This window comes from Numenius arquata, chromosome 10 (assembly GCF_964106895.1).
Source record: "Numenius arquata chromosome 10, bNumArq3.hap1.1, whole genome shotgun sequence".
Taxonomy (NCBI): Eukaryota; Metazoa; Chordata; class Aves; order Charadriiformes; family Scolopacidae; genus Numenius; species Numenius arquata.
The window spans coordinates 35,338,971-35,359,601 of NC_133585.1; the positions used below are offsets into that span (position 1 = coordinate 35,338,971).

At 38.4% G+C, this 20,631-nt stretch overlaps 1 protein-coding gene across 1 annotated transcript in view; it reads right to left on the bottom strand.

Moving 5' to 3' along the window:
• FAT4 (FAT atypical cadherin 4) overlaps positions 1–20,631 on the bottom strand; it is a 145,579-nt gene that overhangs the window by 5,797 nt on the left and 119,151 nt on the right. Inside the window, exons 10-16 of the mRNA XM_074154985.1 lie at positions 15,927–16,031; positions 13,961–14,268; positions 10,053–10,138; positions 8,486–8,665; positions 7,502–7,626; positions 6,147–6,364; positions 837–1,098 (exon numbers count right to left, since the gene is read on the bottom strand). Of these exons, the coding sequence (XP_074011086.1) occupies positions 837–1,098; positions 6,147–6,364; positions 7,502–7,626; positions 8,486–8,665; positions 10,053–10,138; positions 13,961–14,268; positions 15,927–16,031 (1,284 nt within the window). The remainder of the gene's footprint in view (positions 1–836; positions 1,099–6,146; positions 6,365–7,501; positions 7,627–8,485; positions 8,666–10,052; positions 10,139–13,960; positions 14,269–15,926; positions 16,032–20,631) is intronic.

A 20,631-nucleotide genomic window follows, 5' to 3' on the forward strand; every position in this document is an offset into this window, starting at 1 on the left:
GTGAAGTGAGAATTTGCTCCAAAGATCCTTTATCTGCTCACAATTCTTGAAGTCAGGAAGACTGTTCAATATAAAAAACTCTGTGAAACCTATGCCTTAATTGTCTGGAGTATTTCACAGTTTGTAGCTAAAAAACACTTCCATCTTTACTTATCACTGGGGGAATGATATCAAATATATGTTATCTCCTTCTTTTGCCAGGGTCTAAGACAGTTGCTTTAACTCTTAAGGGAGATTGATTTACTTCTTAACAGCTAGATTTCAGTCAGAGGGTGGTTCCTTATTGTCCTTGGTTTTGGTTGCTCAGAAATAAATCCTATTCTTCATTTGACAGCAGGATAAAGCAGGAGGAAGTTGGAGTTTCAGAAAATATTTTAATCGTATTAAAAACAGGCTAAATCCTGCAGTACTTAACAAACCCCTACAGAGACAAAGTTCTCATTTGCCATTTTTGCCCAAGTAAAAGATTTGCCTTGATTTTCCAGATTCTGACCCAGGTGAAGAATAGATCCTTTCTTCTCCATTAGCATAACAAAATTAAAAGACTGATTTACAGACAAGCAAGGAAACCCACCCCCTATCTCCAAAAAGCCTTGCAGATGGAGTGCCTGCTTTGGAAACAACAAGGCTGCCGCGTGTATAGAAGGAACAAAGCCTGCAATCCTTGCTCATGCAATTTGTCGTTTTACTGGCAAAGTATGGAAGTATATTAGTTACTAATACAGAATTACAGTCCATTCCTCAACCTTTAAGCAAATAGAGACCCTTTGTCGGCTCAAATTTGCTTATGCGTACTATATTAAATAAATAAAAATAAAAAAATAAAATAAAATTACCTGCAACTGTGCTCTTGAAAGGTTGGCTGGATGGGATTCCTCCCAAAGAAATTGTAAGAACATTTAGTCCACCAAAGTCTTGCGTGGCGTGGAGGATGTCTCGGCTGTGAGTCTTGTCAACCGACAGGACAGTAGCAGACCCGTTCTTCTCAATGAGCACCGAATGCCACTGACCATCTGCAGCGTACACTTCTGGGATATTTCTTTCCACTTTCCCAGCAATTCCAGCATCAGATACGTAGTGCACTTTCCCACCTTTTATCTGATCAGAAAACAGTAAAATGCATCATTTTAAGATGATACACGCATAACCGCTCCTATACACACATAACCAATGCAACGCCTATTCAGTACAGCTGCAGTAACTTTGGTTGAAATAGGAAGCCTGGGTATATTTTTCCCCAAATAACTGTTTTCTATTAAAAATGCATTATTTATTTAATACTAAAAATTTGAATGCAATTAAATACACCATTGTATCTGTAGAAAACTCAGAGCTGCCATTCACTCATTCCCTGGCTAATCTCAGAAGAGAAAAGGCTCTTGAGGGGCCAGCAATAGGGCATGAACATGACAAAACATTTTAACCAATAAAAGAATAATGCTTCCTCCTTCTTTCATGCAAGTGTGGAAAATGCTTTGCAGAGTAAACAGATGTTGTCCCTGCCCAAAAAACTTGCATCTAGTTTTCATTATGACACAGTAGGAATATATGTGGCATGGCAGGGTTTGGACAAGATTCCCATTTCCTAACTGGTTTTGCTGCTAATTTGCATTTTGCCGAGAAATAGTTATATTTTAGAAACCTTTCTGAAGAGTTGCAAAGCGTGTGAATTTTCAAATGGTGCTTACTTGAGCAAAATGGTTTTAAACTTGTGAGCTGTTAGTAAAAAAAAGGCACTACTGAATTCCATGCAAAATTTTTTGGCTTTCCCTCTAGGAATGACGCCTCGCAATTCTACTGAATCATGAGATGCAGGGTTTCAAACTTCTTACTAGCTCAATATTAAATGACCCCAAAATGAGAACAGTGCAAACTCTACATTTAAGAAATAGGGGTTTAAAAAAAAAAACAAAAACCCAACATCCAAACCTGCCAAACATTCAAATATTCTCAAATATTGCATAGGAGTTGGGTACATCAGCTGAGCACCTAAGGGCGTACCGACGTGTGTACAGCTCATATAGGGCGGCTCTGCAACTTGTTGCAAGTTTCCTTCCATCCTCTGCATGCTTGGTCACACGTGTTAAATAAGCGGACTATTTTCCCTCCCGCGTTCCTCGCTGCGGCTCGGTCGGTCTGTGATCTGCAGGACGAGGCATGCAGAACGTGCACGCCCATAGTCCAGGAAAGGTCGGAGCCCCAGGTTTGTTGAAAGCTCTCTAAGCCTCACATGCTTTGTTCCAGGAAAAATAACGTTCACCTGGGAAGAACTGTGAGGTGACACACCGGCTGCAAGAATGCAGCTCTCCTTTCCAGAAACTGTTAAATGCTCTGGATTTACTTCTTCAGTGATGCAAGCTGAGCACTTTGTTCATACAGATCAGCTTGAATACGGCTGTAAGACCACGCTCATGTCTTGGCAGCAGCCTGAACTGAATGCGTCTAGCACGTATTCCATTTGGATCAAGAAATACAATGGTTAATATGTGTACGCACTTCATTTATAAGTGCAATAATTTGGACTATTTGAAAATGTATTGTTTGAGGGACTCTTTGATAAAGCTGCCCCTCAGAGAGAGGATGCTTTTCTTACCGGCAAACACAGGTGGCATGCATCGAAACTATCACACAGTCAAAAGGAAGTCCCACATTTGGAAATGCAGCCACATAGACTATTATAACATATTAAATGTTTGCCACAATCAAAAGTATTTCTAAAAAGATTAACTGGGCAGAATATATACATATATTTATGTCTGCAACCTATAATTAGTTTGCTAGTCTTATTTTGTCTTTTATGCTCCATTAAAATACTGCCTTGTATTTTGGTCTTTATGTAAACGAAATTAAATATACCATATCAGACAATACCCTCTAAGCTTATGGGAAGACTTAGCTCAGAATCGTAACTTTTAATTAGAGAAGAACTGTAGAATTATTTACCTGTCAGCAACTGATATTTTCCATACTGATTTATGACTCTTTAGCTCTATTTCTCTTTCTTTAAAGTTGCACGTGACTAATTCTAACAGACTCATAAATAATATACTAGTGGCACCTGGCAAATAAAATTTCCAGAGACAAGACTGGTCCATGACTTTTTCAACCAGGAAAAAATAAGGAATGTTCATCTCAGTTCCTTGAAGCACAACATATTTCTAAATTTGAAACAAATGCTGATGCTGACAATACTGAGTAACACCCATTTCTGGGTTTTATTTAAATGGCAGAGCAACTGACAAGTAGAATATAATGAAAAGAATGAACCACTAAATCAAACATATTCCTAAATACAAGGATGATTCAACTTTACTAATATTCTGAGTCTCCTTTACTGAACAAATTGCTTCTTATTTGTCTTAAATCTGAGCTCTAGCCTTTACAGATTTATGGCCCACTGGATGAGATATCATTTAAATGAGTTATGTTCTGATTTATTCCTGTAACATAATACGTGCATAGAATCACAGAATGGTTTGGAGAATGGTTTGGGTGGGAAGGGACCCCACCTGCCATGGGCAGGGACACTTTCCATTAGACCAGGTTGCTCCAAGCCCCATCCAACCTGACTTTGAACAGTTCCAGTGATGGAGTATCCACGACTTCTCCGGGCAATCCATTTCAGTGCTTCACCACCTTAACATATGCATGTGTTAGCTCATGTAGGGAACATGTAATCCACATGGTCTACCCATACAATTCCTAGATCTTAGAGCTACAGTTATGCTAATTTAATCTGATTTCAGATGAGATTTCCAATTAAAACAAGGCAGGCAATTTCACCTTTAAGCTGCTGTATTTATCCCATTACTTCTAATTTAATTAGTTGCTACATGTATCATTTGTAGGAAAATAAACTGTGACAAAGAGCTTTACTAATAAGGAATCTCCTACCCTCTTCCTTTTTGTGTGTTTTTTGGGGGGCATTTTCCCTCTGAATTTGACCATTGTTTAATTTAATCTGCTAGTTTTTATATCTTTCCTGGATTAAGAATCCCTTGATACCATAAAGACCTCTCTTGGGTTCTTTGGGTGGAGTTTACATCCATCATTTAGTGAATCAGCTGCTTACAATCTCAGGGGGTCTGATTTATTACCATTTCTTTAATTTTACCCCAATCCCTGCTATACCCAAACCAGTTAACTACAGGAGGAAAAACGTGGAGGCATGGAAGCAGCCACAGGACTTGTATAGCTTTTCCCAAGCACAGTTTAATATTAAAAAATACATGGCAGGTTTTCTCTGAATCGGTAACAAGCATATTAAAAGACATAACAATCAAGGTATAAAATTGTCTGTTTTGAAGACTGACAAGAGTTGTAAACAGATGTCAGGGAATCACAGAATGACAGGGGTTGGAAGGGACCTCTGGAGACCATCTAGTCCAACCCTCCTGCCAAAGCAGGTCCACCTAGAGCAGGTTGCACAGGATGGCATCCCGGTGGGTTTTGAATGTCTCCAGAGACCCCACCACCTCTCTGGGCAGCTTGTTCCAGTGCTCTGCCACCCTCAAAGTAAGGAATTTCCTCCTCATGTTTAGATGGAACTTCCTATGTTCAAGTTTGTGCTCATTACCTCTTGTCCTGTCACTGGGCACCACTGAAAACAGACTGGCCCCATCCTCCTGACACCCACCCTTTAAGTATTTATAAGCACTGATAAGTCCTAAAAGTTCATCTTCTGCACTGGGCGTGGACTGAGATGCCAGGGAGACCTATGCATGGATGGGTTGGTTTTACTGACATCTTGGGCCATCACTGAGAGAAGTGCTTGTCATGATACCTACTCCAGGTATGAGCGGCGGTGCAGAAGCCATATGGTATTAACTACAGTTAAATTACTACAGTTTTAGTAACTAGCATCATCTGGGAATTTTTCGGCAATAATCAGTACAGTGATGGTACCTCTCCTTCCTCAGACTGCTGCATCTGTTACTAGGCAAACCTCTGCTCTTTGCCCTTGCACAGCTGGATCTGGGACTTGACACCCCTCTGCTTGCTTGTATAATTTCACCAATATTAACAATAATAAGAGTGTTTGCATAAACACACCACTAGTGCTTTCAGCCAGGAAAGACAACTCTTTTTTTTTTTTTTTAATAATGCTTGTAGAGCTGACCTAGCAAATTCTACTAGGGAGAAAAAGGTAGTATTTGTTTTTTTCTCTCCAGAACTCAAAATAATGAGATCTTATCTGCTAATACGACTGAGGCAGAAACTTCCTATCAAATGATGTGGTAAAAGTGTACGCCAGGGAAGTAATGCAGACTTGCTTCTTAAATGCAGCCGGTGTGTCAGGAAAGCTCTGTACCTCTGACCAGGCAGGTGGAGAATATCCATGGGGCTGAAGCTTAGAAAGTGTGAACTTCTGTATGAGTTTCTCTAAAAGTCAGGGAAAAAAACTTGGAAAGCCTTACAGCAGTCAAGGAAACTTGGAGCTTACACCAGCCCAATAAAGGGGCTTGCCAACATCGCTGCTGTACTCATTTAGTGTTATGAGTAAATGGACTGAGTCATAGCCAGGAACCGAACCATCGCTTTCTCTTGAGAAAGGTAACTTCTGCAGCAATAAACTCTTTGGGAAAAAAAAAAAAAAAACAAACTGTGTGCCATTTTAAGCATTAATTCAGCTACAAATCTCAACATAATTTGATATTGACATTGGTCTATGGGTAAGCTCATGAATTCAAGTTATACCTCACTTCCTAGTTTGATAAGCATGAGCCATGCCAGTAGGAATTAACAAAAACTTTTTGGCAATTGTTTGCTATCTTAAGGAGGGTCTGGGTTCAAGGCCCGAAAAATCAGAAGATAAAAGGCCAATAACAAAACGATTTGTTCTGTAGAGTGTAACTTAATGATGATAACAAATATGGCAATGAGTGGTGTTCTTGCTGCCTTAAAACAGTCACTATTTGGAGTCTAGACAAAACTGATTAGATACAAAACCATCAAGATCTTCCGATACCTTGGCAAATAGCAAGGGAATTGTTGAGAAGATGAATGATACTGGAGCAGTGCCTAGCCTCAGTTAAAGACCTAATATTTTATAAAGGAAACAGCAAGAGTAATGGAAAAATGTGATTTTGATCACCATGCATGAGGCAGTCCAATCAAATCAAAGTCAGCATTAGCTGTAATCTTACCTTCACGGTAGTGAAGTTGCTGCTTTCCTGGATGTGAACTAAAATGCCATTCTCACTTCTTGTCCTGAACTTAACTTCCAAGCGCTCCACGTTTGGGGGTCCCGGCCCGGCGCCTCGAGTGCCCTGTCTCATCATGTATTCTCGCTTCTTGTTTGGGCTCATGTGGTAGTCAAGTCGTCCTTTGCCTTCCAGCGATAAGGCAGTGTCGGCAGTAATATCTGGGACAAGCACGGGGAAGTTCAGAGTATGCAGCTCGTTACAGCTATAGCGATCATCTGCCTAATAATGACCATTTTCACTCAGAGCAGAGATCAAGTTCAGAGCAGGTCGGGGGGGAGAGCAGGAGGGAATGGCAATTTCAGCCCCTCTATTCTTTGGCTTCAACCAGAATGTGTGTTTGAGAGTGGGAGTGTGCTAGTAATTTACTGCTGCTATCAGTCAATAGTAAATTAAAACTCACCAGGGAACAAGTGAGGGAGGAGGGAAAAAAATTTGGCTCTCAGAACTGTAATTCCTTCCCAGGGATGTTACTGTTTCCATTACTGCAAGCAGGGTTTCATGATATATTCAACTGTAAGCTCTTCAGGGCAGAGATAATGACTTTCTATTTGTTATGGCATAAAAAAAGAGTAAAAATGGCAGAGCATTGACTACCAAATGCTGTTAAAATTATGGCTAAATTCTTTTGTAAACCGGTGCAATAAAAGCACATAAATCACCTAAACAATAATGGGACATGTAAGAAAACAAAGCCTAGTCATTAGACTATAACTACATGGAAATAAATCACTTTGCTGTCCTAGACAAGCCCATATTGATTTACAGAGCTAACCATATGCGAGTTAATAACCCCAGAGTGTAAATGGCTTGCTTTTATTTACATTTACCATATTTTCTTGCATATAACCTGACGGCCATTTGATAAAAAGGCCTACGGTTCGGAGAAGCCGTAAGGAGTTGCTCACAATGTTTAGGTGAAGGGAAGGGTTTTCCCTTACCCTCTTACCTCCTCATAGCAGACTCCCATATCCCTCCTTTGGGACAGCTTTATTTTAGTTACCGATTATATACTATTGGGAAGCAGTAGTTTTAAATGACTGCAAGATACCTGAAATGTGATACACGGACCAGAAAACATGACACATGTAATTTGTTGCTATTTTTAGCTCATGAAAGGACAACAGTCCATTGTGGACTTTTCCTTCAAAATTATTTAAGACGGAAGCGTGCTGCTCGTTTGCATTATTTTATAAAATTCATTATCCCATGCCCCTGAAAAGAAACTCTTAATGGCATTTGGTTAAACCACAGCTAGGTGCACACTAGAGAGAAAGACAGTAAAACCTGCTCCATACATTTTTCACAGTGCTTTCCCGTCAGTCCATCTCTGCAGTGACACTGTTGCCACGACCAGTGGTCAACACAGGTGCCACCATGTTGGCAGGGGCTGGTCGTGCAAGCGCCTTCTAGTCTGGGACACCTGAAACAAATCGGAAAAGTAAATGCTGAAGAATATACACACAAATAAGCAGAGAAAACATGCTGGGGAGCGTCGTTCCCCCCAGAAAGGCAAAAACGGAGAGGCTCTTCTCTGTAGACAGCTCATGTTTCTAAACAGATCACGATTTTCAGCATCAAGTTAATAGTCTTATGAAACAGAAAGGAATTCAGAGACAGTGAAAATCCTATTATCTGTTACGCAAGTGAAGGAGAAACTCTTTTATGTGCTTTTTATGCCGCAGACCTCCAGAGACTTCGTATGACAATGAACAGCACAAACTTGGGGGCTGAAAGAGGAAGGGTGAGCTAGCAGATTTGGACGAAGGACTGACATAATTGCTACAATGGTGATTTCAAACACCGAGATGGAAAAGAACAATAGAATCAGATAGTCTATCATTTCTGAAAGACCGCTTGGAGGATATGAGGGAAATTCAGTGATACTTGAGAGGCAAAGTGATAGAACAGACATTGTGGATTAAAAAGAAATAAGAGGGAGTAGAGGGTTAGCAAACAGTATGACTACAATCAATCCCAGGTGGATTTTATAAAGAAATGAAATAACAGGGCTTCTCTATTTCAGCCTGCAAAGCCACATTAATAATAATTGGCAATAGAAATGTAATGATGTTGCTCTTCTGAAGCCTCTGTAATCTTTCGTGAACCTTTCTTCCTAATTCACTTTCTTCCTACATTTTTCACACTTTACAATAAATTCTATGGTTGTTTTTTTTTACAAGAAATATCTGATGGTGTCTGAATGCAACAGCTTCTGATTTCCACAATGGCTTCCTTTATTGTAAATGCGGTCCATTCGATACCATATATAGCAGACGTACTGATCTAAGATTCCTTGAGCTGCCAAAGCCTGGCTGGGCTCCAGGGGACGTCCGTTGACTGCAAACTCCATTATACAGCCCACAAAATCATGGCTTTCCACCTGTCCTCTCCTTTGAAGGATGGGCTCTATAGACCTGATACCACCAACAGTAACTCGATTAGGTTGTACATCGAGAGTCCTAAAAAAGAGTCATAAAAATAATTTATCAGTATCAGATATTAAGATAGCAATGACGACACAGGAACTGTAACCATCAGCTACAGTCTGGGGCTAAATTTCCTCTTCCAAAATTTGTATTTTATATTTAGAAGGGGAGACAGAGAGATCCGTAGTGCTTGAACTAACAGTTATAATGGGCATGACACTAAATTCACACTCAGTTATTGCATGTCAAAATTTCTATTCACTTGACTGAGCAGTGTGCTTGAAATCATAATGAATAAGGTTTTTTTACTCAATTATTGTTTAAATGGTAGATGATATTTAAATAGATGGGAGACAGATTCATTCTTTTACAAAGATATAGCAGCTTTGTTAGTGGGCAACCACGTGTGACAGGAAATATGATTGTGATTATTGTAAGAAATTAGCCAAAATGTTTGGGATTTAAGTTATTGTCATCTCCAAAGAAGATCTAAAGATGTGACAGAAAGGCTTCTGAGTTAGTTACGGTAAACACAATAAATAAATTTTGTTTTCTGTACTGGCTAATGTTTAAGAAATGCAAACTCTAAAAGATGTCATCTGGAAATTACTCACAACAATGTAAAAGTAATGATTTTTTTTTTTTTTTTTAAAGAAAGCAGTAATCAGGTATTTCTTACCCCTTTATAAGAAATGAGAGGTGCGGTTTAAACAAATGAATAGAAGACCCCAAATCAAAGCACCAAACCAAACACTGGAGTGAAATATAGGTGCTACTAGAGCAATAATATTTTGAGTCTGAGCCTGGTTTTGGCAAGATAGGTATGATTCAAAATGTAAAAGTGGAGAATGCTTTGCTAAAGATTTGTAACACTAAATATTGCAGAACTTCACAGTCTCAAAGAGTAGTGCTGTACATTTAAAAACCAGCTGACTATAACAAATACATTTGTGTATCACTGCATCTGACGTTCTGATTTGTTAACACTGTCTGGATTATGATGTGAAACGTCATACCATTAGGTAATAAATTTTATCCCTGTTTACACCACAGTGCAGACTACCCATGGCTGAACATTTATTTTGTGGCCCCAAAGCTTGGGGATAGAGACGGAGTCAAGAATTGAGGATTTTTAAGTAAACGTGTCATGAATAAACTCCATGCAGAAATCTCGCCTGAGTTAGAAAGTAGCAGTATATGTAGAAAATTTAATTTGCTTCTGCCAAGATGGAAGAAAATGACACTTTGGAGCCTTGACTTTGCACGCCTCTGAAGGAGTGCAGCTGAGGTATCTATCCCTTGCTTGAGGCTGGGCTAAGGGCATGTAATCATTACTCCAAATTTCTCTTTTGGCTTTAGAGGGTGATTTCTTTTCCATCTTACTCCAAAAAAAGCACCCACAAAATGAAGAATTATTTACCAGTCAGTAGAAACAGCAACATTGCTAACAGTGCAATAGCCTGGCTCCTGATCTTCAGAGCAGGAATCCACCGTCAGTGACGCTGCCTGCAAAAGCCACAGACACAAATATGCTGAATATTACAAGGTTGTAGTCCCCAACCACATCAAATATTTATGATTAAATATGTTATATCAAGGATTTTAATGTGAGGGTGGTGAGACACTGACACAGAGTTGCCCTGAGAAGCTGTGGATGTCCCATCCCTGGAGGTGTTCAAGGCCGGTTGGATGAGGCTTTGAGCAACCTGGTCTAGTGGGAGGTGTCCCTGCCCATGGCAGGGGGCTTGGAACTAGATGGTCTTTAAGGTCTATGATTCTGTGAATCCAATTGTATGATTCTATGACTTGGCTAGAATGGAGCACTTGCATATTACTATGTCACCTGGGATTGCAGGATGCTTCAGAGCCACTGATCAACTACGCTCTGCATCAACATAGTGAATGACAAGATGTGGACGCTAACAGAGAATGACCTAATTGACTGCTGTATACATAGAATTAGTTAAACACACAGTTTTCAGATTTGGGTAGGGTTTCTTTCATGTTTGTTTGATTTACTTCTTGGAACTGCAGTTATTTTGGCTTGTACCGTATCCCTCTCTTGATCTGAACAGAGAGCTGCTCCCTCCAAACACAAAGGACATTCATTCCTTTAGGGGCTTGACCGTGACATTAAACATATTGCTTAAACTTGATAAAAAGCATGTTACAAAAGCTGGGAGTACAAACACTGAGATTACTAGTTAAAAATAATAACCATCCACTCAGTAATACTCAAAGAGTAACCAAGTGGCCCTGATTAAGGTAACCCTTAGGCTGATATGTCATGAGAGATGTTTGTCCCACATTTATAATAGTGAAACGTGAATACCTACAATGGGATCAAGTTGATGGGACCAAGAGAAGTACCAGGCATTACTGGCACTTAGAGCAGTCTTCCTTTTTATTACTATCTCCAAGCCACCAAGCCCCAGACAATGGGGTTGCCTCATTACCCACCTCAATCATTTACACTAAAGTGAATCATGGCACTTTCATTTGTAATCTTGAAAAGTGTCACCAAAGCTTTCGCTAAAATCATGAAATAATTCCTGCTGATTTAAAAAGGAGTTTTTATTTTACTCTTATTTAGCAAAGAATTTTCCCCACAGTGATTTATTAATAACAGATGCGCTGCAAAAAAGAAAAAAAAACACCAAACCCTGAAGGTTAGTTATTCCTTAAAACAAATTTTCAGAAAAATAAACATAATCTCTGAATTGTACATATCAGCTTCTCATGTTTCAACTAGATGTGTGGTACAGTTTTATGGCAAATTTGAATCAAATGTCACTTTTAAAAACGCCTTGATTTATATTTTGATTTAGATTACAGGAGCTGCGCTAACAGCAATAGCTATCAGTACGTCATTACTCTGCAATGGCTTTTTTTCCTGCCTGCAACTAAGTTCACTAACAACGTCCTGCTGAAATCCCCGTAGATTGTCCATGCTATTTTCAAATACATACTGTGACCTGATGCGTTGTATTGACCACATAAATTCATAGCTCTTAGCCCTAAATCATGCCCTACAGTACACCAAAATTGTTGAATTTGCTATTTTTAATGAAAGCTTATCTTGAATTTCTTTCTCTACATAATGAGCAAACTGCTTCTCCCGAGAAATGTCAGTCTGCAGTTCCAAAGCAGATTATAGCCCTGTATAAATGAAACAATTCATAGAAAGACTAATAAGCTGGCTGGTCTGTATGCCATCACACGCATACATATTTTCCTTCAGAGTATCAACAACAAAAAATGAAATAAGTTTTTTGTTCTTAGCTCAATCAGCGTAATCTCCCTAACTTACATCGCTATGCGCTGTGAAAGCCAAGCTACAACCCCAGCTGAAGGGCTGATATTTGAGAATATATTTTACTTGGACCAGAGTTCATACAATTTATTTTCTAATGTTAGTCAAATGTTCCTGCTTGTTACTTAAGCATTACTCTACGGTTACCTTGCCGCATTATGAGACTTTCTATCCTGTCACTCTGCAATAGCTCAGGACTGACAACTTAATGATTTTACCAGTTTCCGATAAAATCCCACTGTGCTGTAGGAAATGACAGATTTGGAATCCTGAAGGGGGGCTATTTTATACAGTTTTGGGCACCTGGGAGACATTTTTCCTGCAGCAGAAATATCTAAGACAGAGGCACTTCTTTTCATATAACCGTGTTTGTAAACAGCTGAAATTACTGAGGTTTAAACATCTAAAAAAAAAATTAAAAAAATCACACAAAGGTAGAGGTTGTCTTAAATGCTTGCTTTCAGCCCGAAGCATTCATAACTGTTCTGTAAATAGTCTTTTTTATGTTATCTCTTCTTTTCCAGTCCAGCCCTTTGGCATATCTACAAGTAAAACATTTTCCTGCTCTAATTTTTTCTTAAGTGTATTTCATTTATTTGTTGCAGTTTTTAATGTGTGCTCCTATACTTTCCATTTAAATCTGATTGATAGAAATATCACACTAATTTAGTTGCTAAATGGGAACCTGGTACCTTCCGAGATTTAGGTGCACCTTTGGGCTTTACCATCTGGAAGCTGCAATACAAATTATTAAGTACCTGATATTAAAGCATGTTAAAACAAAAGTCTTTACTCAACATCACAATGATCCTTCATCTTATTTGGATATATAACTCCTACAAACACACACAAATTGGATTTGCAAATCCAGCTGAAGATTACACCACCTCCCCCTTCAACAAATGGAAGAATCAGGCCTTGTACTATGCAACTGAAATGCAGTTTCAGGCTCAAGACTCTCCCAGAGAGAAGAAAAAAAGCACCGTTTAGGACTTAGGGAGAGCCACGTTGGGTAGAACAGTTTATTCTTTTATTCCCTACATCACTTCTGGCTTGAAATATATAAAACAAAATGTGGAGCCCCAACCATATATTATTCTTAAATGACTTTCATTGCAAACATGGGAAGAATCTGGGATTCCATGTATGCTGGCCACTTCTGCCTGAGAAGGAAGCTCTTGGGCAACAGTTACTGATTATGGATGGCAAATAGATTTGGTTTCATTTCTAACTCAAACACTGTGGAGTCAAAAATCTTGGCTTGAACTCAAAGAGCATTTGGTTTATGTTCTGCTTTGGAAATATTATTTAAAAATGAGAGAAGAGGAATAGAAAACATTTACTGGAAAAAAAAAGTAAGGCAGGAGAGGGGTCAGAATACCAGGCATATGGCAATCGGTTATCCCAGTCCAGTTTTTGGCAGAATTCCTCCCCTGCTTTCTAGAGGACAAAAATAAAAGCAAGTCCCCTCCATCCGCCCCCAAAACCCTCTCAGTGTAGCACCTTTGAAATTTTTACATGTATGCTACAGAGGAAAAACAAGCTTCCAGTCTGATGAGATTGGTAAAATTCCTGAACTAGCTCAAGGAGATCAGGGATACCAGGAATTTTGTCTGCTTCTATTTTCCAAATGTTAAGAAAAAATTATTTTGAGGGCTTTTGTATTTTCTATGGTTAATTAGCCTTCCCTGATAATCATCCATGTAATCTGCATCAGTTAATTAGCCTCATGTGTAGTAATTTATTTCATTAATTATTCCTGGTTCTCATTTTTCACATTCAGAGAACAGGGCATTGCACATGTTCTTTTAATTATTCTTTATCATCATCGTACTAAACAAACCATTATAGGTCTTTGAGTCAGTTGGAGTAAGACAGAAACGAGAGAGGTTTTTTCCAAAGTTGGAGGTTCTGCTAGCAAACCCAACGTTACTAATTTTACTTCCTCTGAGTTCATGTGGAAGCCAAAGTGCCTTGGCTGAACTTGTCTTAAATTCTCATTTAGCATTTCTTACCATTCCAGCCCTCCGGGCAATAACCGTGTGAAATTGTCCATCAGACACCTTCTTAGTTGTGGTAAGCTTGTACGTGCCACCGCCAAGATTGTAGGAGAATCTCAGCCTCTCTTCTGCTATTTCCAGGGCCAGAAATTCTGCCCGCTCTCCAGTTTGGTTATCGTAGTTATACAACATTAAGGCATGTCTTTTTATAGTAGCAAACTTTATATAGATGTAATTATTGTTTGGATCCATACTGGGAAACTCCATATATGACAGCTCTTCAAATCCGTAACTGTTCAGTTCACAATGATTCCCAAAAACACCTGCAAAATGAAAAGTAAAATCTGGTATCAGATAGTTTTTTCCTCAGTGTGCATTCTCCCAGGAACAAAGTACTGATGTGCTCTAGGTATGGCTCTTTAAAAAACCTCTAATGTATGATTAAAAATATGCAACTTGAACACAAGAATCCTATTACCCACAGGTGGGTGTTGAAGTATATATATTTAAACTTAAAAATTGACTTACAAATGACAGTTACATCTATTGAAAAACAAAGTACATTTCATTGAGCTCTATGGTTTCTTTAGAATACAAAAAAAAAGAGAGTTTGACAGTTATGTCAAATATGGTTGTTAATTAGCATCAGGTATTTGTTAATCCAGCTATGGGAATAAATTTGCAACCTGAGCTTAATTTTCTCTTTATAGCTGTCATCTGAACTGTTTCTCAATTGGTAGTTCATTTTTTATACTTACGATATAAACATATATGCAATTAGAACATTATGCCTTCTCAGTATTTTTATTGATTGATTATTTTGGTGCATTTTACATATTTCTTTTCAGATGTCTGTCAGAATTTCCCCTGATTTTTTTTTTACTGCAGTGACAATGAGAAAAAGCTTTCCTAATTTATGAATGTTAGTTACATTTACAATGGACTATGACTGTCTAGGAAATTAATAAACTCTGAGGAAGTGGAGAACAAAAGAAATAAAACAGAATAAAGAAGTTATTCCACATGTTGATAGAAAAATGAATTCAGAGGTAGTTACAAATGTGTGTTGAGAACAATATTTTTGTGTGAGGGTTTTCAGCAGCCTTAAAACATTGTAAATGATTTCTCAGGTTTATCTGTTTTTTGATTAATCTGTTGCATTTATTTTCATGCTTTTCTATATGTACAATGACAATTCTGGATTAATTTGTATTCAGAACCAATCTTGCTGCAATTATATCATGATATCTTGAAATATTTGTGCTCATTTATGTCTTTATTGGGTTTATTCCACAAACCAAATTTGGGATAATTAAATTCTAATAATTATTAAACTATTTTGGCAGTACTATATGCTTCTCTGATTGGAATTGTGCTCTGGTTTTGGAAGTCAGAACTTCATTAATATATAATAAATTGAATGGGTGAGTACTGGTGTGGGCTAACAAAGCTCTTTTGATTCAGTTAGGTTCTCTTAATCAAATCTACTAAATATAAAAATGCCAATATCTAATGTGCTCCTCACAGAAAAATGTGGGTGCTCGCTATTTCTTGCTTTACAGATATTTTGACAATTTATGCAAATTTCTCAAAAGAAAGCCAAGCCTTCTCCACTCAGTATCATCCCCAAGTCCCTTTTCCTCATTTAACATTATGTCAACTTCCTTGTGCTTTTCAAGTGCGTAGGATGCAAGAATACTGATGGAATTTACAGTGGTCTTACTCTTCAGCCCTCCTAACATTAAGCAGGAGAGCAAGGAGTGCTCGGAGCCATCAGTGTGCTCCCCCTTTCCCGCAGCACCAGCACAAATATCGCTTTCTCCCTCTTGCAGCTGGGAAGAAACAGAGAGGTGAGCCTGGGGGGTGACCAACACCTGCCCATGGACCAAGATCTATATACACATCCATCGGTTTTATATAGGTAAAAATGAACGAGTAGGGAAAGGGAAGTTGAAGCAGGGCAGAGGCCAGGCGTACTCACCGAAGGGGCAGTGGCAGTAGTACCCCTCCACCCCGCTTTGGCAGGACCCACCATTGAAACAGGGGTTGCACTCACAGTAATTGACAGTGGAGTCACACGTTTTCCCTGTGATGAGAGAATAAAAGCAATTTCCGGGTCAGAGTATTCAGGTCAATAGGAAAACCAGGCTGGTAATTAGGTAATGAGCTTATGAACCAATGCTGAATGCATGGCCAGGAGGGTGGGTGTCAGGGACCAGTCACGGCTGTGGGATGGAGAGGGGAAACACAGACACGATGCTGGGCTGCTCCTACCCCTGACACAGGCATAATACACAGCCCAGAGAAATTAACTTTACTTTTCAAATGTCTCACGTTTTAATAACCTCATGTAGGTTGTCATGGTTTGGACATAGGTATTGGTGTTTTGTTTTTTTTCACTAACTGATATCTGGAAAAGAGAGATCATGAAATGAAAGGAGATGCTGAACTAAAACAAACAAACAAAAAAAATTCCCCCTCCCTATTTAATGCAATGTAGTCATTAGTGGGAAGGAGACAGAGACAGCCCTTGCTGGACCCTGTATGAACATGGTATGCTGAACACAGGCTGCTATTGTACATTATATGATTTCTCTTATTTTTCCTCATCAATTACAACCTCCTTCCTGACTCGGAGGGACCACAGTCCTCTGGAGCTAAAAACAAGTTACCCTGGATACAGTCCTTTTCTAAGCAGACATTGTCACATGTGGTAAATATTATTCACCAGAGAATAAACTGAAATCACATAATTCATTTCAACAAGGAAGGGAACCAAGAGAAGAAATGAAGATTTTAACAGATGCTGAATACTGACAAGGGGATTCTTTGTATGAAACTAAAATTTTATTTGTATGGAAACATTAAGTACAGAAGTATTGGTCCTCACTTCTAAGTTCTTGCTTGCTTAGCTTTTATCAGTTTAGCAACACTTCCACTATATGGCACTCATGGTTCCTGCCTGCCTTCTGCCAGCAGTGCCAGCCTTCGCTGCCTGCTCAGCAAAAACTTGAAAGCATCGGCGTGTTTGTCCTTCGTGTTTCTCTGCAAAAACTGGCAAAATCTGCCATGGTCTTCCAGATCTCTCCTTGAACTTCATCTCTGCCAGGATATATACACATAGCAAAGGCTAAGACTGCTTTAATGCTTTTTATTGCACTTATAATGAATTTTTTTATTCCTCACATCATATAACTATAATATACATTTAAGTTAAAAGTACACCATGAGCTTGCATAGAGGGTGCCGATTCTTACGTGTCACATATATCGTATAATTCTTACATCTCACATGGCAGCAGAGCACAATACGCCATCCTTAGGGATTGCTGGTCCCTAAAACTGTAGAAAATCAGGGCTGTGCTATATTAACTCTGCTAACTTTTTCAGAATTTCACAACTTCAGTCATCTAACTAAGAAAACCTCATTTCCCCGCCCCCCTCTTCTGTTTAACCTAAAGAAGTTTGCAGGCAGCTCATCCGTGTGAGCAGCAGCCCCCCATGTGCGACTGTGAGCAGGATGGAAATGGAGTGCTGGAGGATTCCTGTGGTTAATACGTAACTTGTAGATTCACCATAAATCCAGGAAACATTTCCAGTGTCTGAATCTAATTATGCTTTGGGGGTATTTATTTATATTTGATTCTCTAATGAGCATGACTGAAGGATGAGCTAACTTTTTATGTTAGATTTTGCTGTTTTCTTTATTTTAAAATTATGGTACATAGTACAGATTGTTGACTTAGCAAGGAGAGCACGTAGCAAGAGTGAGGCAGAGACGCCTAAAATAACTCTGTGATATTTCTTAGTTTTCACAAAAATCAAGTGTAGCTAATAAGGCTTACTCAGTTTTTTGCAATTCGATCTAACTAAATACTCTTCTGTTTCTCAGCTAACATTAAAGCTGGCATATTTGCTGAGTCAGCAACAGAATATGGGTGTTTATTTTAGCTGCACATATTTTAACCAGTGAATAACAACATCTTCTTCATATTTAACAATTATTTGAATAATTCATGAAACTAATAAAAGTGTGTTTGCATTTATTCCAACTGTTTTGACACAAGAGAAGACAAATACCCTGATCTAACAATTAATCAGAGCTATTAAAACTAATATTTATTTAAAATTAAGAAGAAATTTTGGCTATTCTTTGCCATTCTCTGAAGTGCTAAAGACCTGGGAAAAATGTATCTATTTACATTTGAAATAATGACCCAACATCCAAGATGTCTATGAAGCTTATTTTTCCTCTGTAAATGCATGTTAAGCATGCTTATCCCAGAAAGCAAGAGTCCTTCAGCCAGATACTGGCAGGACTAAAATATAACTTGGGAATACTATTCTAGTTTATTGCTATGGTTGTTCTGTATAAGGATTTAAAATAAATTACTTTGATAAAGCAGTATCATTAGAAAAACCTGGCAAACAGATAATGGGAGTTATAAACTAGAAACTGATAAATAAAAAAATAAGTAGGTAGGTAAACAGTATAATATAATGTCATGTAACTGCCAAAAGAAAAGAAATTTATTTTTATTATGTAACCCATTTTCAATAAAAAAATAATCCTGGTATGACCACGTAAAACTCTTAAAGACATCCTTTTTTTTTTTTTCTTTAAGATAATTTGTAGTTATAATTTTTTCTTTCTTCTAAAAGATTCCAACTCTCCTGAATTTTGTCTCCTGTGTTTCCCCCTAGGCAACCTTACCTACCAATTACCTTACATCAGCTTCTTCTGAAGACAGTTGCTGCTACAAGGCCTCATTCCCTCTTTTCTACAGAATCCTGAACTTCATCAATTCCTCCAAATTTCCTGCTACCTTCAGATCTTTGGTTAGTCCCTCTTTAGACTCCTCTGAGACAGAAACTCCCATGCATTCCTTGTCCATCCTCTAAGGAAAGGTCTCCGTATTTCAAGCTGTGATTGGCAGCCTGCATTTGTTACACTGCCAAGATCCAGAGAGTTTCTATCAACTCCTGGTTTCTGGATGGTCCAACCAGCATTCAAACTGCACCCCCTTACTCTTCCCTTCTCATCTAAACCATGTTCCTCCTGTGCTCCTATTTTTTCCGCTCTGTTGTTATTGCCCAGACTTGGTTGGCAGAAGCAGATCTTTCTAGACCTCTGAACAAGAATATACGCTCCAGATGTAATGGAAAAAGTTAGGCTGGAGGGAACTTGGACATCATGATGTCCAACCCCCATTCAAAGCAAGGTAATCTTCAAAGTCAGACCAGGTTGCTCAGGGCTTTACCCAGCAGGGTTTTTCTCTTGTTTGTCTTTTCTTCACTGTGGGGATTCCTCCGGGTAAATTGCTGTGATCCCAGTTCCATTGTACTTGGTCCTGCAACTTCTATTAGACTTCGATTTTTTTCTTTCAACACCTTACTCTTCTGGTAAGTAGAGCCATCCAAGATGGAAGCAGATTGTCCTATCACTTTCCGTTATCTCCCTTGCAGCATGCTAATGCTAGCTTTCCAGTACCTTACTAAAAGAGTTTCTTTGTTCAAGTCCACCCTGATGGCCTACTGGTTTCATGGGCTACAGACACAATAAGATGCATACTAAAAATTTACATTTAGAAAAACCATGAAAATGAGGATACTGCTGGATAATTGATAACAGACAGCATTCGGCATTTATCATTCATCACCTCAAGCTGATGATATCACATTCAGGGGCTCATGCAAAAATCTAACTTCCTGAGATTTTTTTTTTTTAATTGAAAAATGTAGTAACAGGAACAGATACCAGCTGAATGCTTTTGGGTTACATTTCAGCTGATTTGAGAGCTTTAGTTTTTGTGGTTCTCTGTGTCCATCTTTTAAAGTGGTTGTTCTAATATTTTAATCTTGCATTTGAAACAATTTCATAAACCTACATTCCTTCATCTTAATGAGTCCTGGAAAACAGGAAATGAAAGGTTCAAAGGAAGGGCAGACAACTACTGTAAATCACAAAGTATATTCCCTCCTGAAAGTGATTATTTTAAAAACAAAACCTGATCATCATTAAGAGATGTAATTATAACAGATTGTTTAAACCCTAATGATGTTGCTCTGAGGTAATTAGTCTTTATAATCCTATTCAGTGAAAATAACTACATTACTTTTGCAGTATGATGAAGTGAAATGCAGCTGACAAAACATAATAAATCAAGGAAAAGTAAGACTCTCAGTTTTCAGGTAGGCCATTATAAAGGTCTACAGCTCATGTACTCTAATTTACGGTGAACAGAGAGTCTGTCTCAGAAAATACTAGTTTCTACTTGCATGCAGTACTGTGTAAATATTTTATTTTTTATCAAGCATGCAAATTCAATTATGAGACTCTATTTTCATTCCGAGAGAATCAGCAAAGCTATGTATATGGTAAACTGAATTAGAAATCCACTATTTCAGATGTCTTTTTCTTTTTCTTGAGGCACTCAAGGTTTATATTCATAAAGAAACAGATTCAGGCTTTATTTTTACATTCACTATGGCTACCTTTAATCATGTATGAATCAGGATTAAAGGCCCAAGCAGCTGTGTTCTCTTTCTGTTGGCAGTGTAATAATGACATAATAGTCTCTATGTCAAGCATTCTCAAACAATCTGTATTCTGACATTTGTTTGCAGAACCTATTGAATATTAAATTTGAAGAATTTCAAATATGCTTTTGCAGACACAAAATGTCT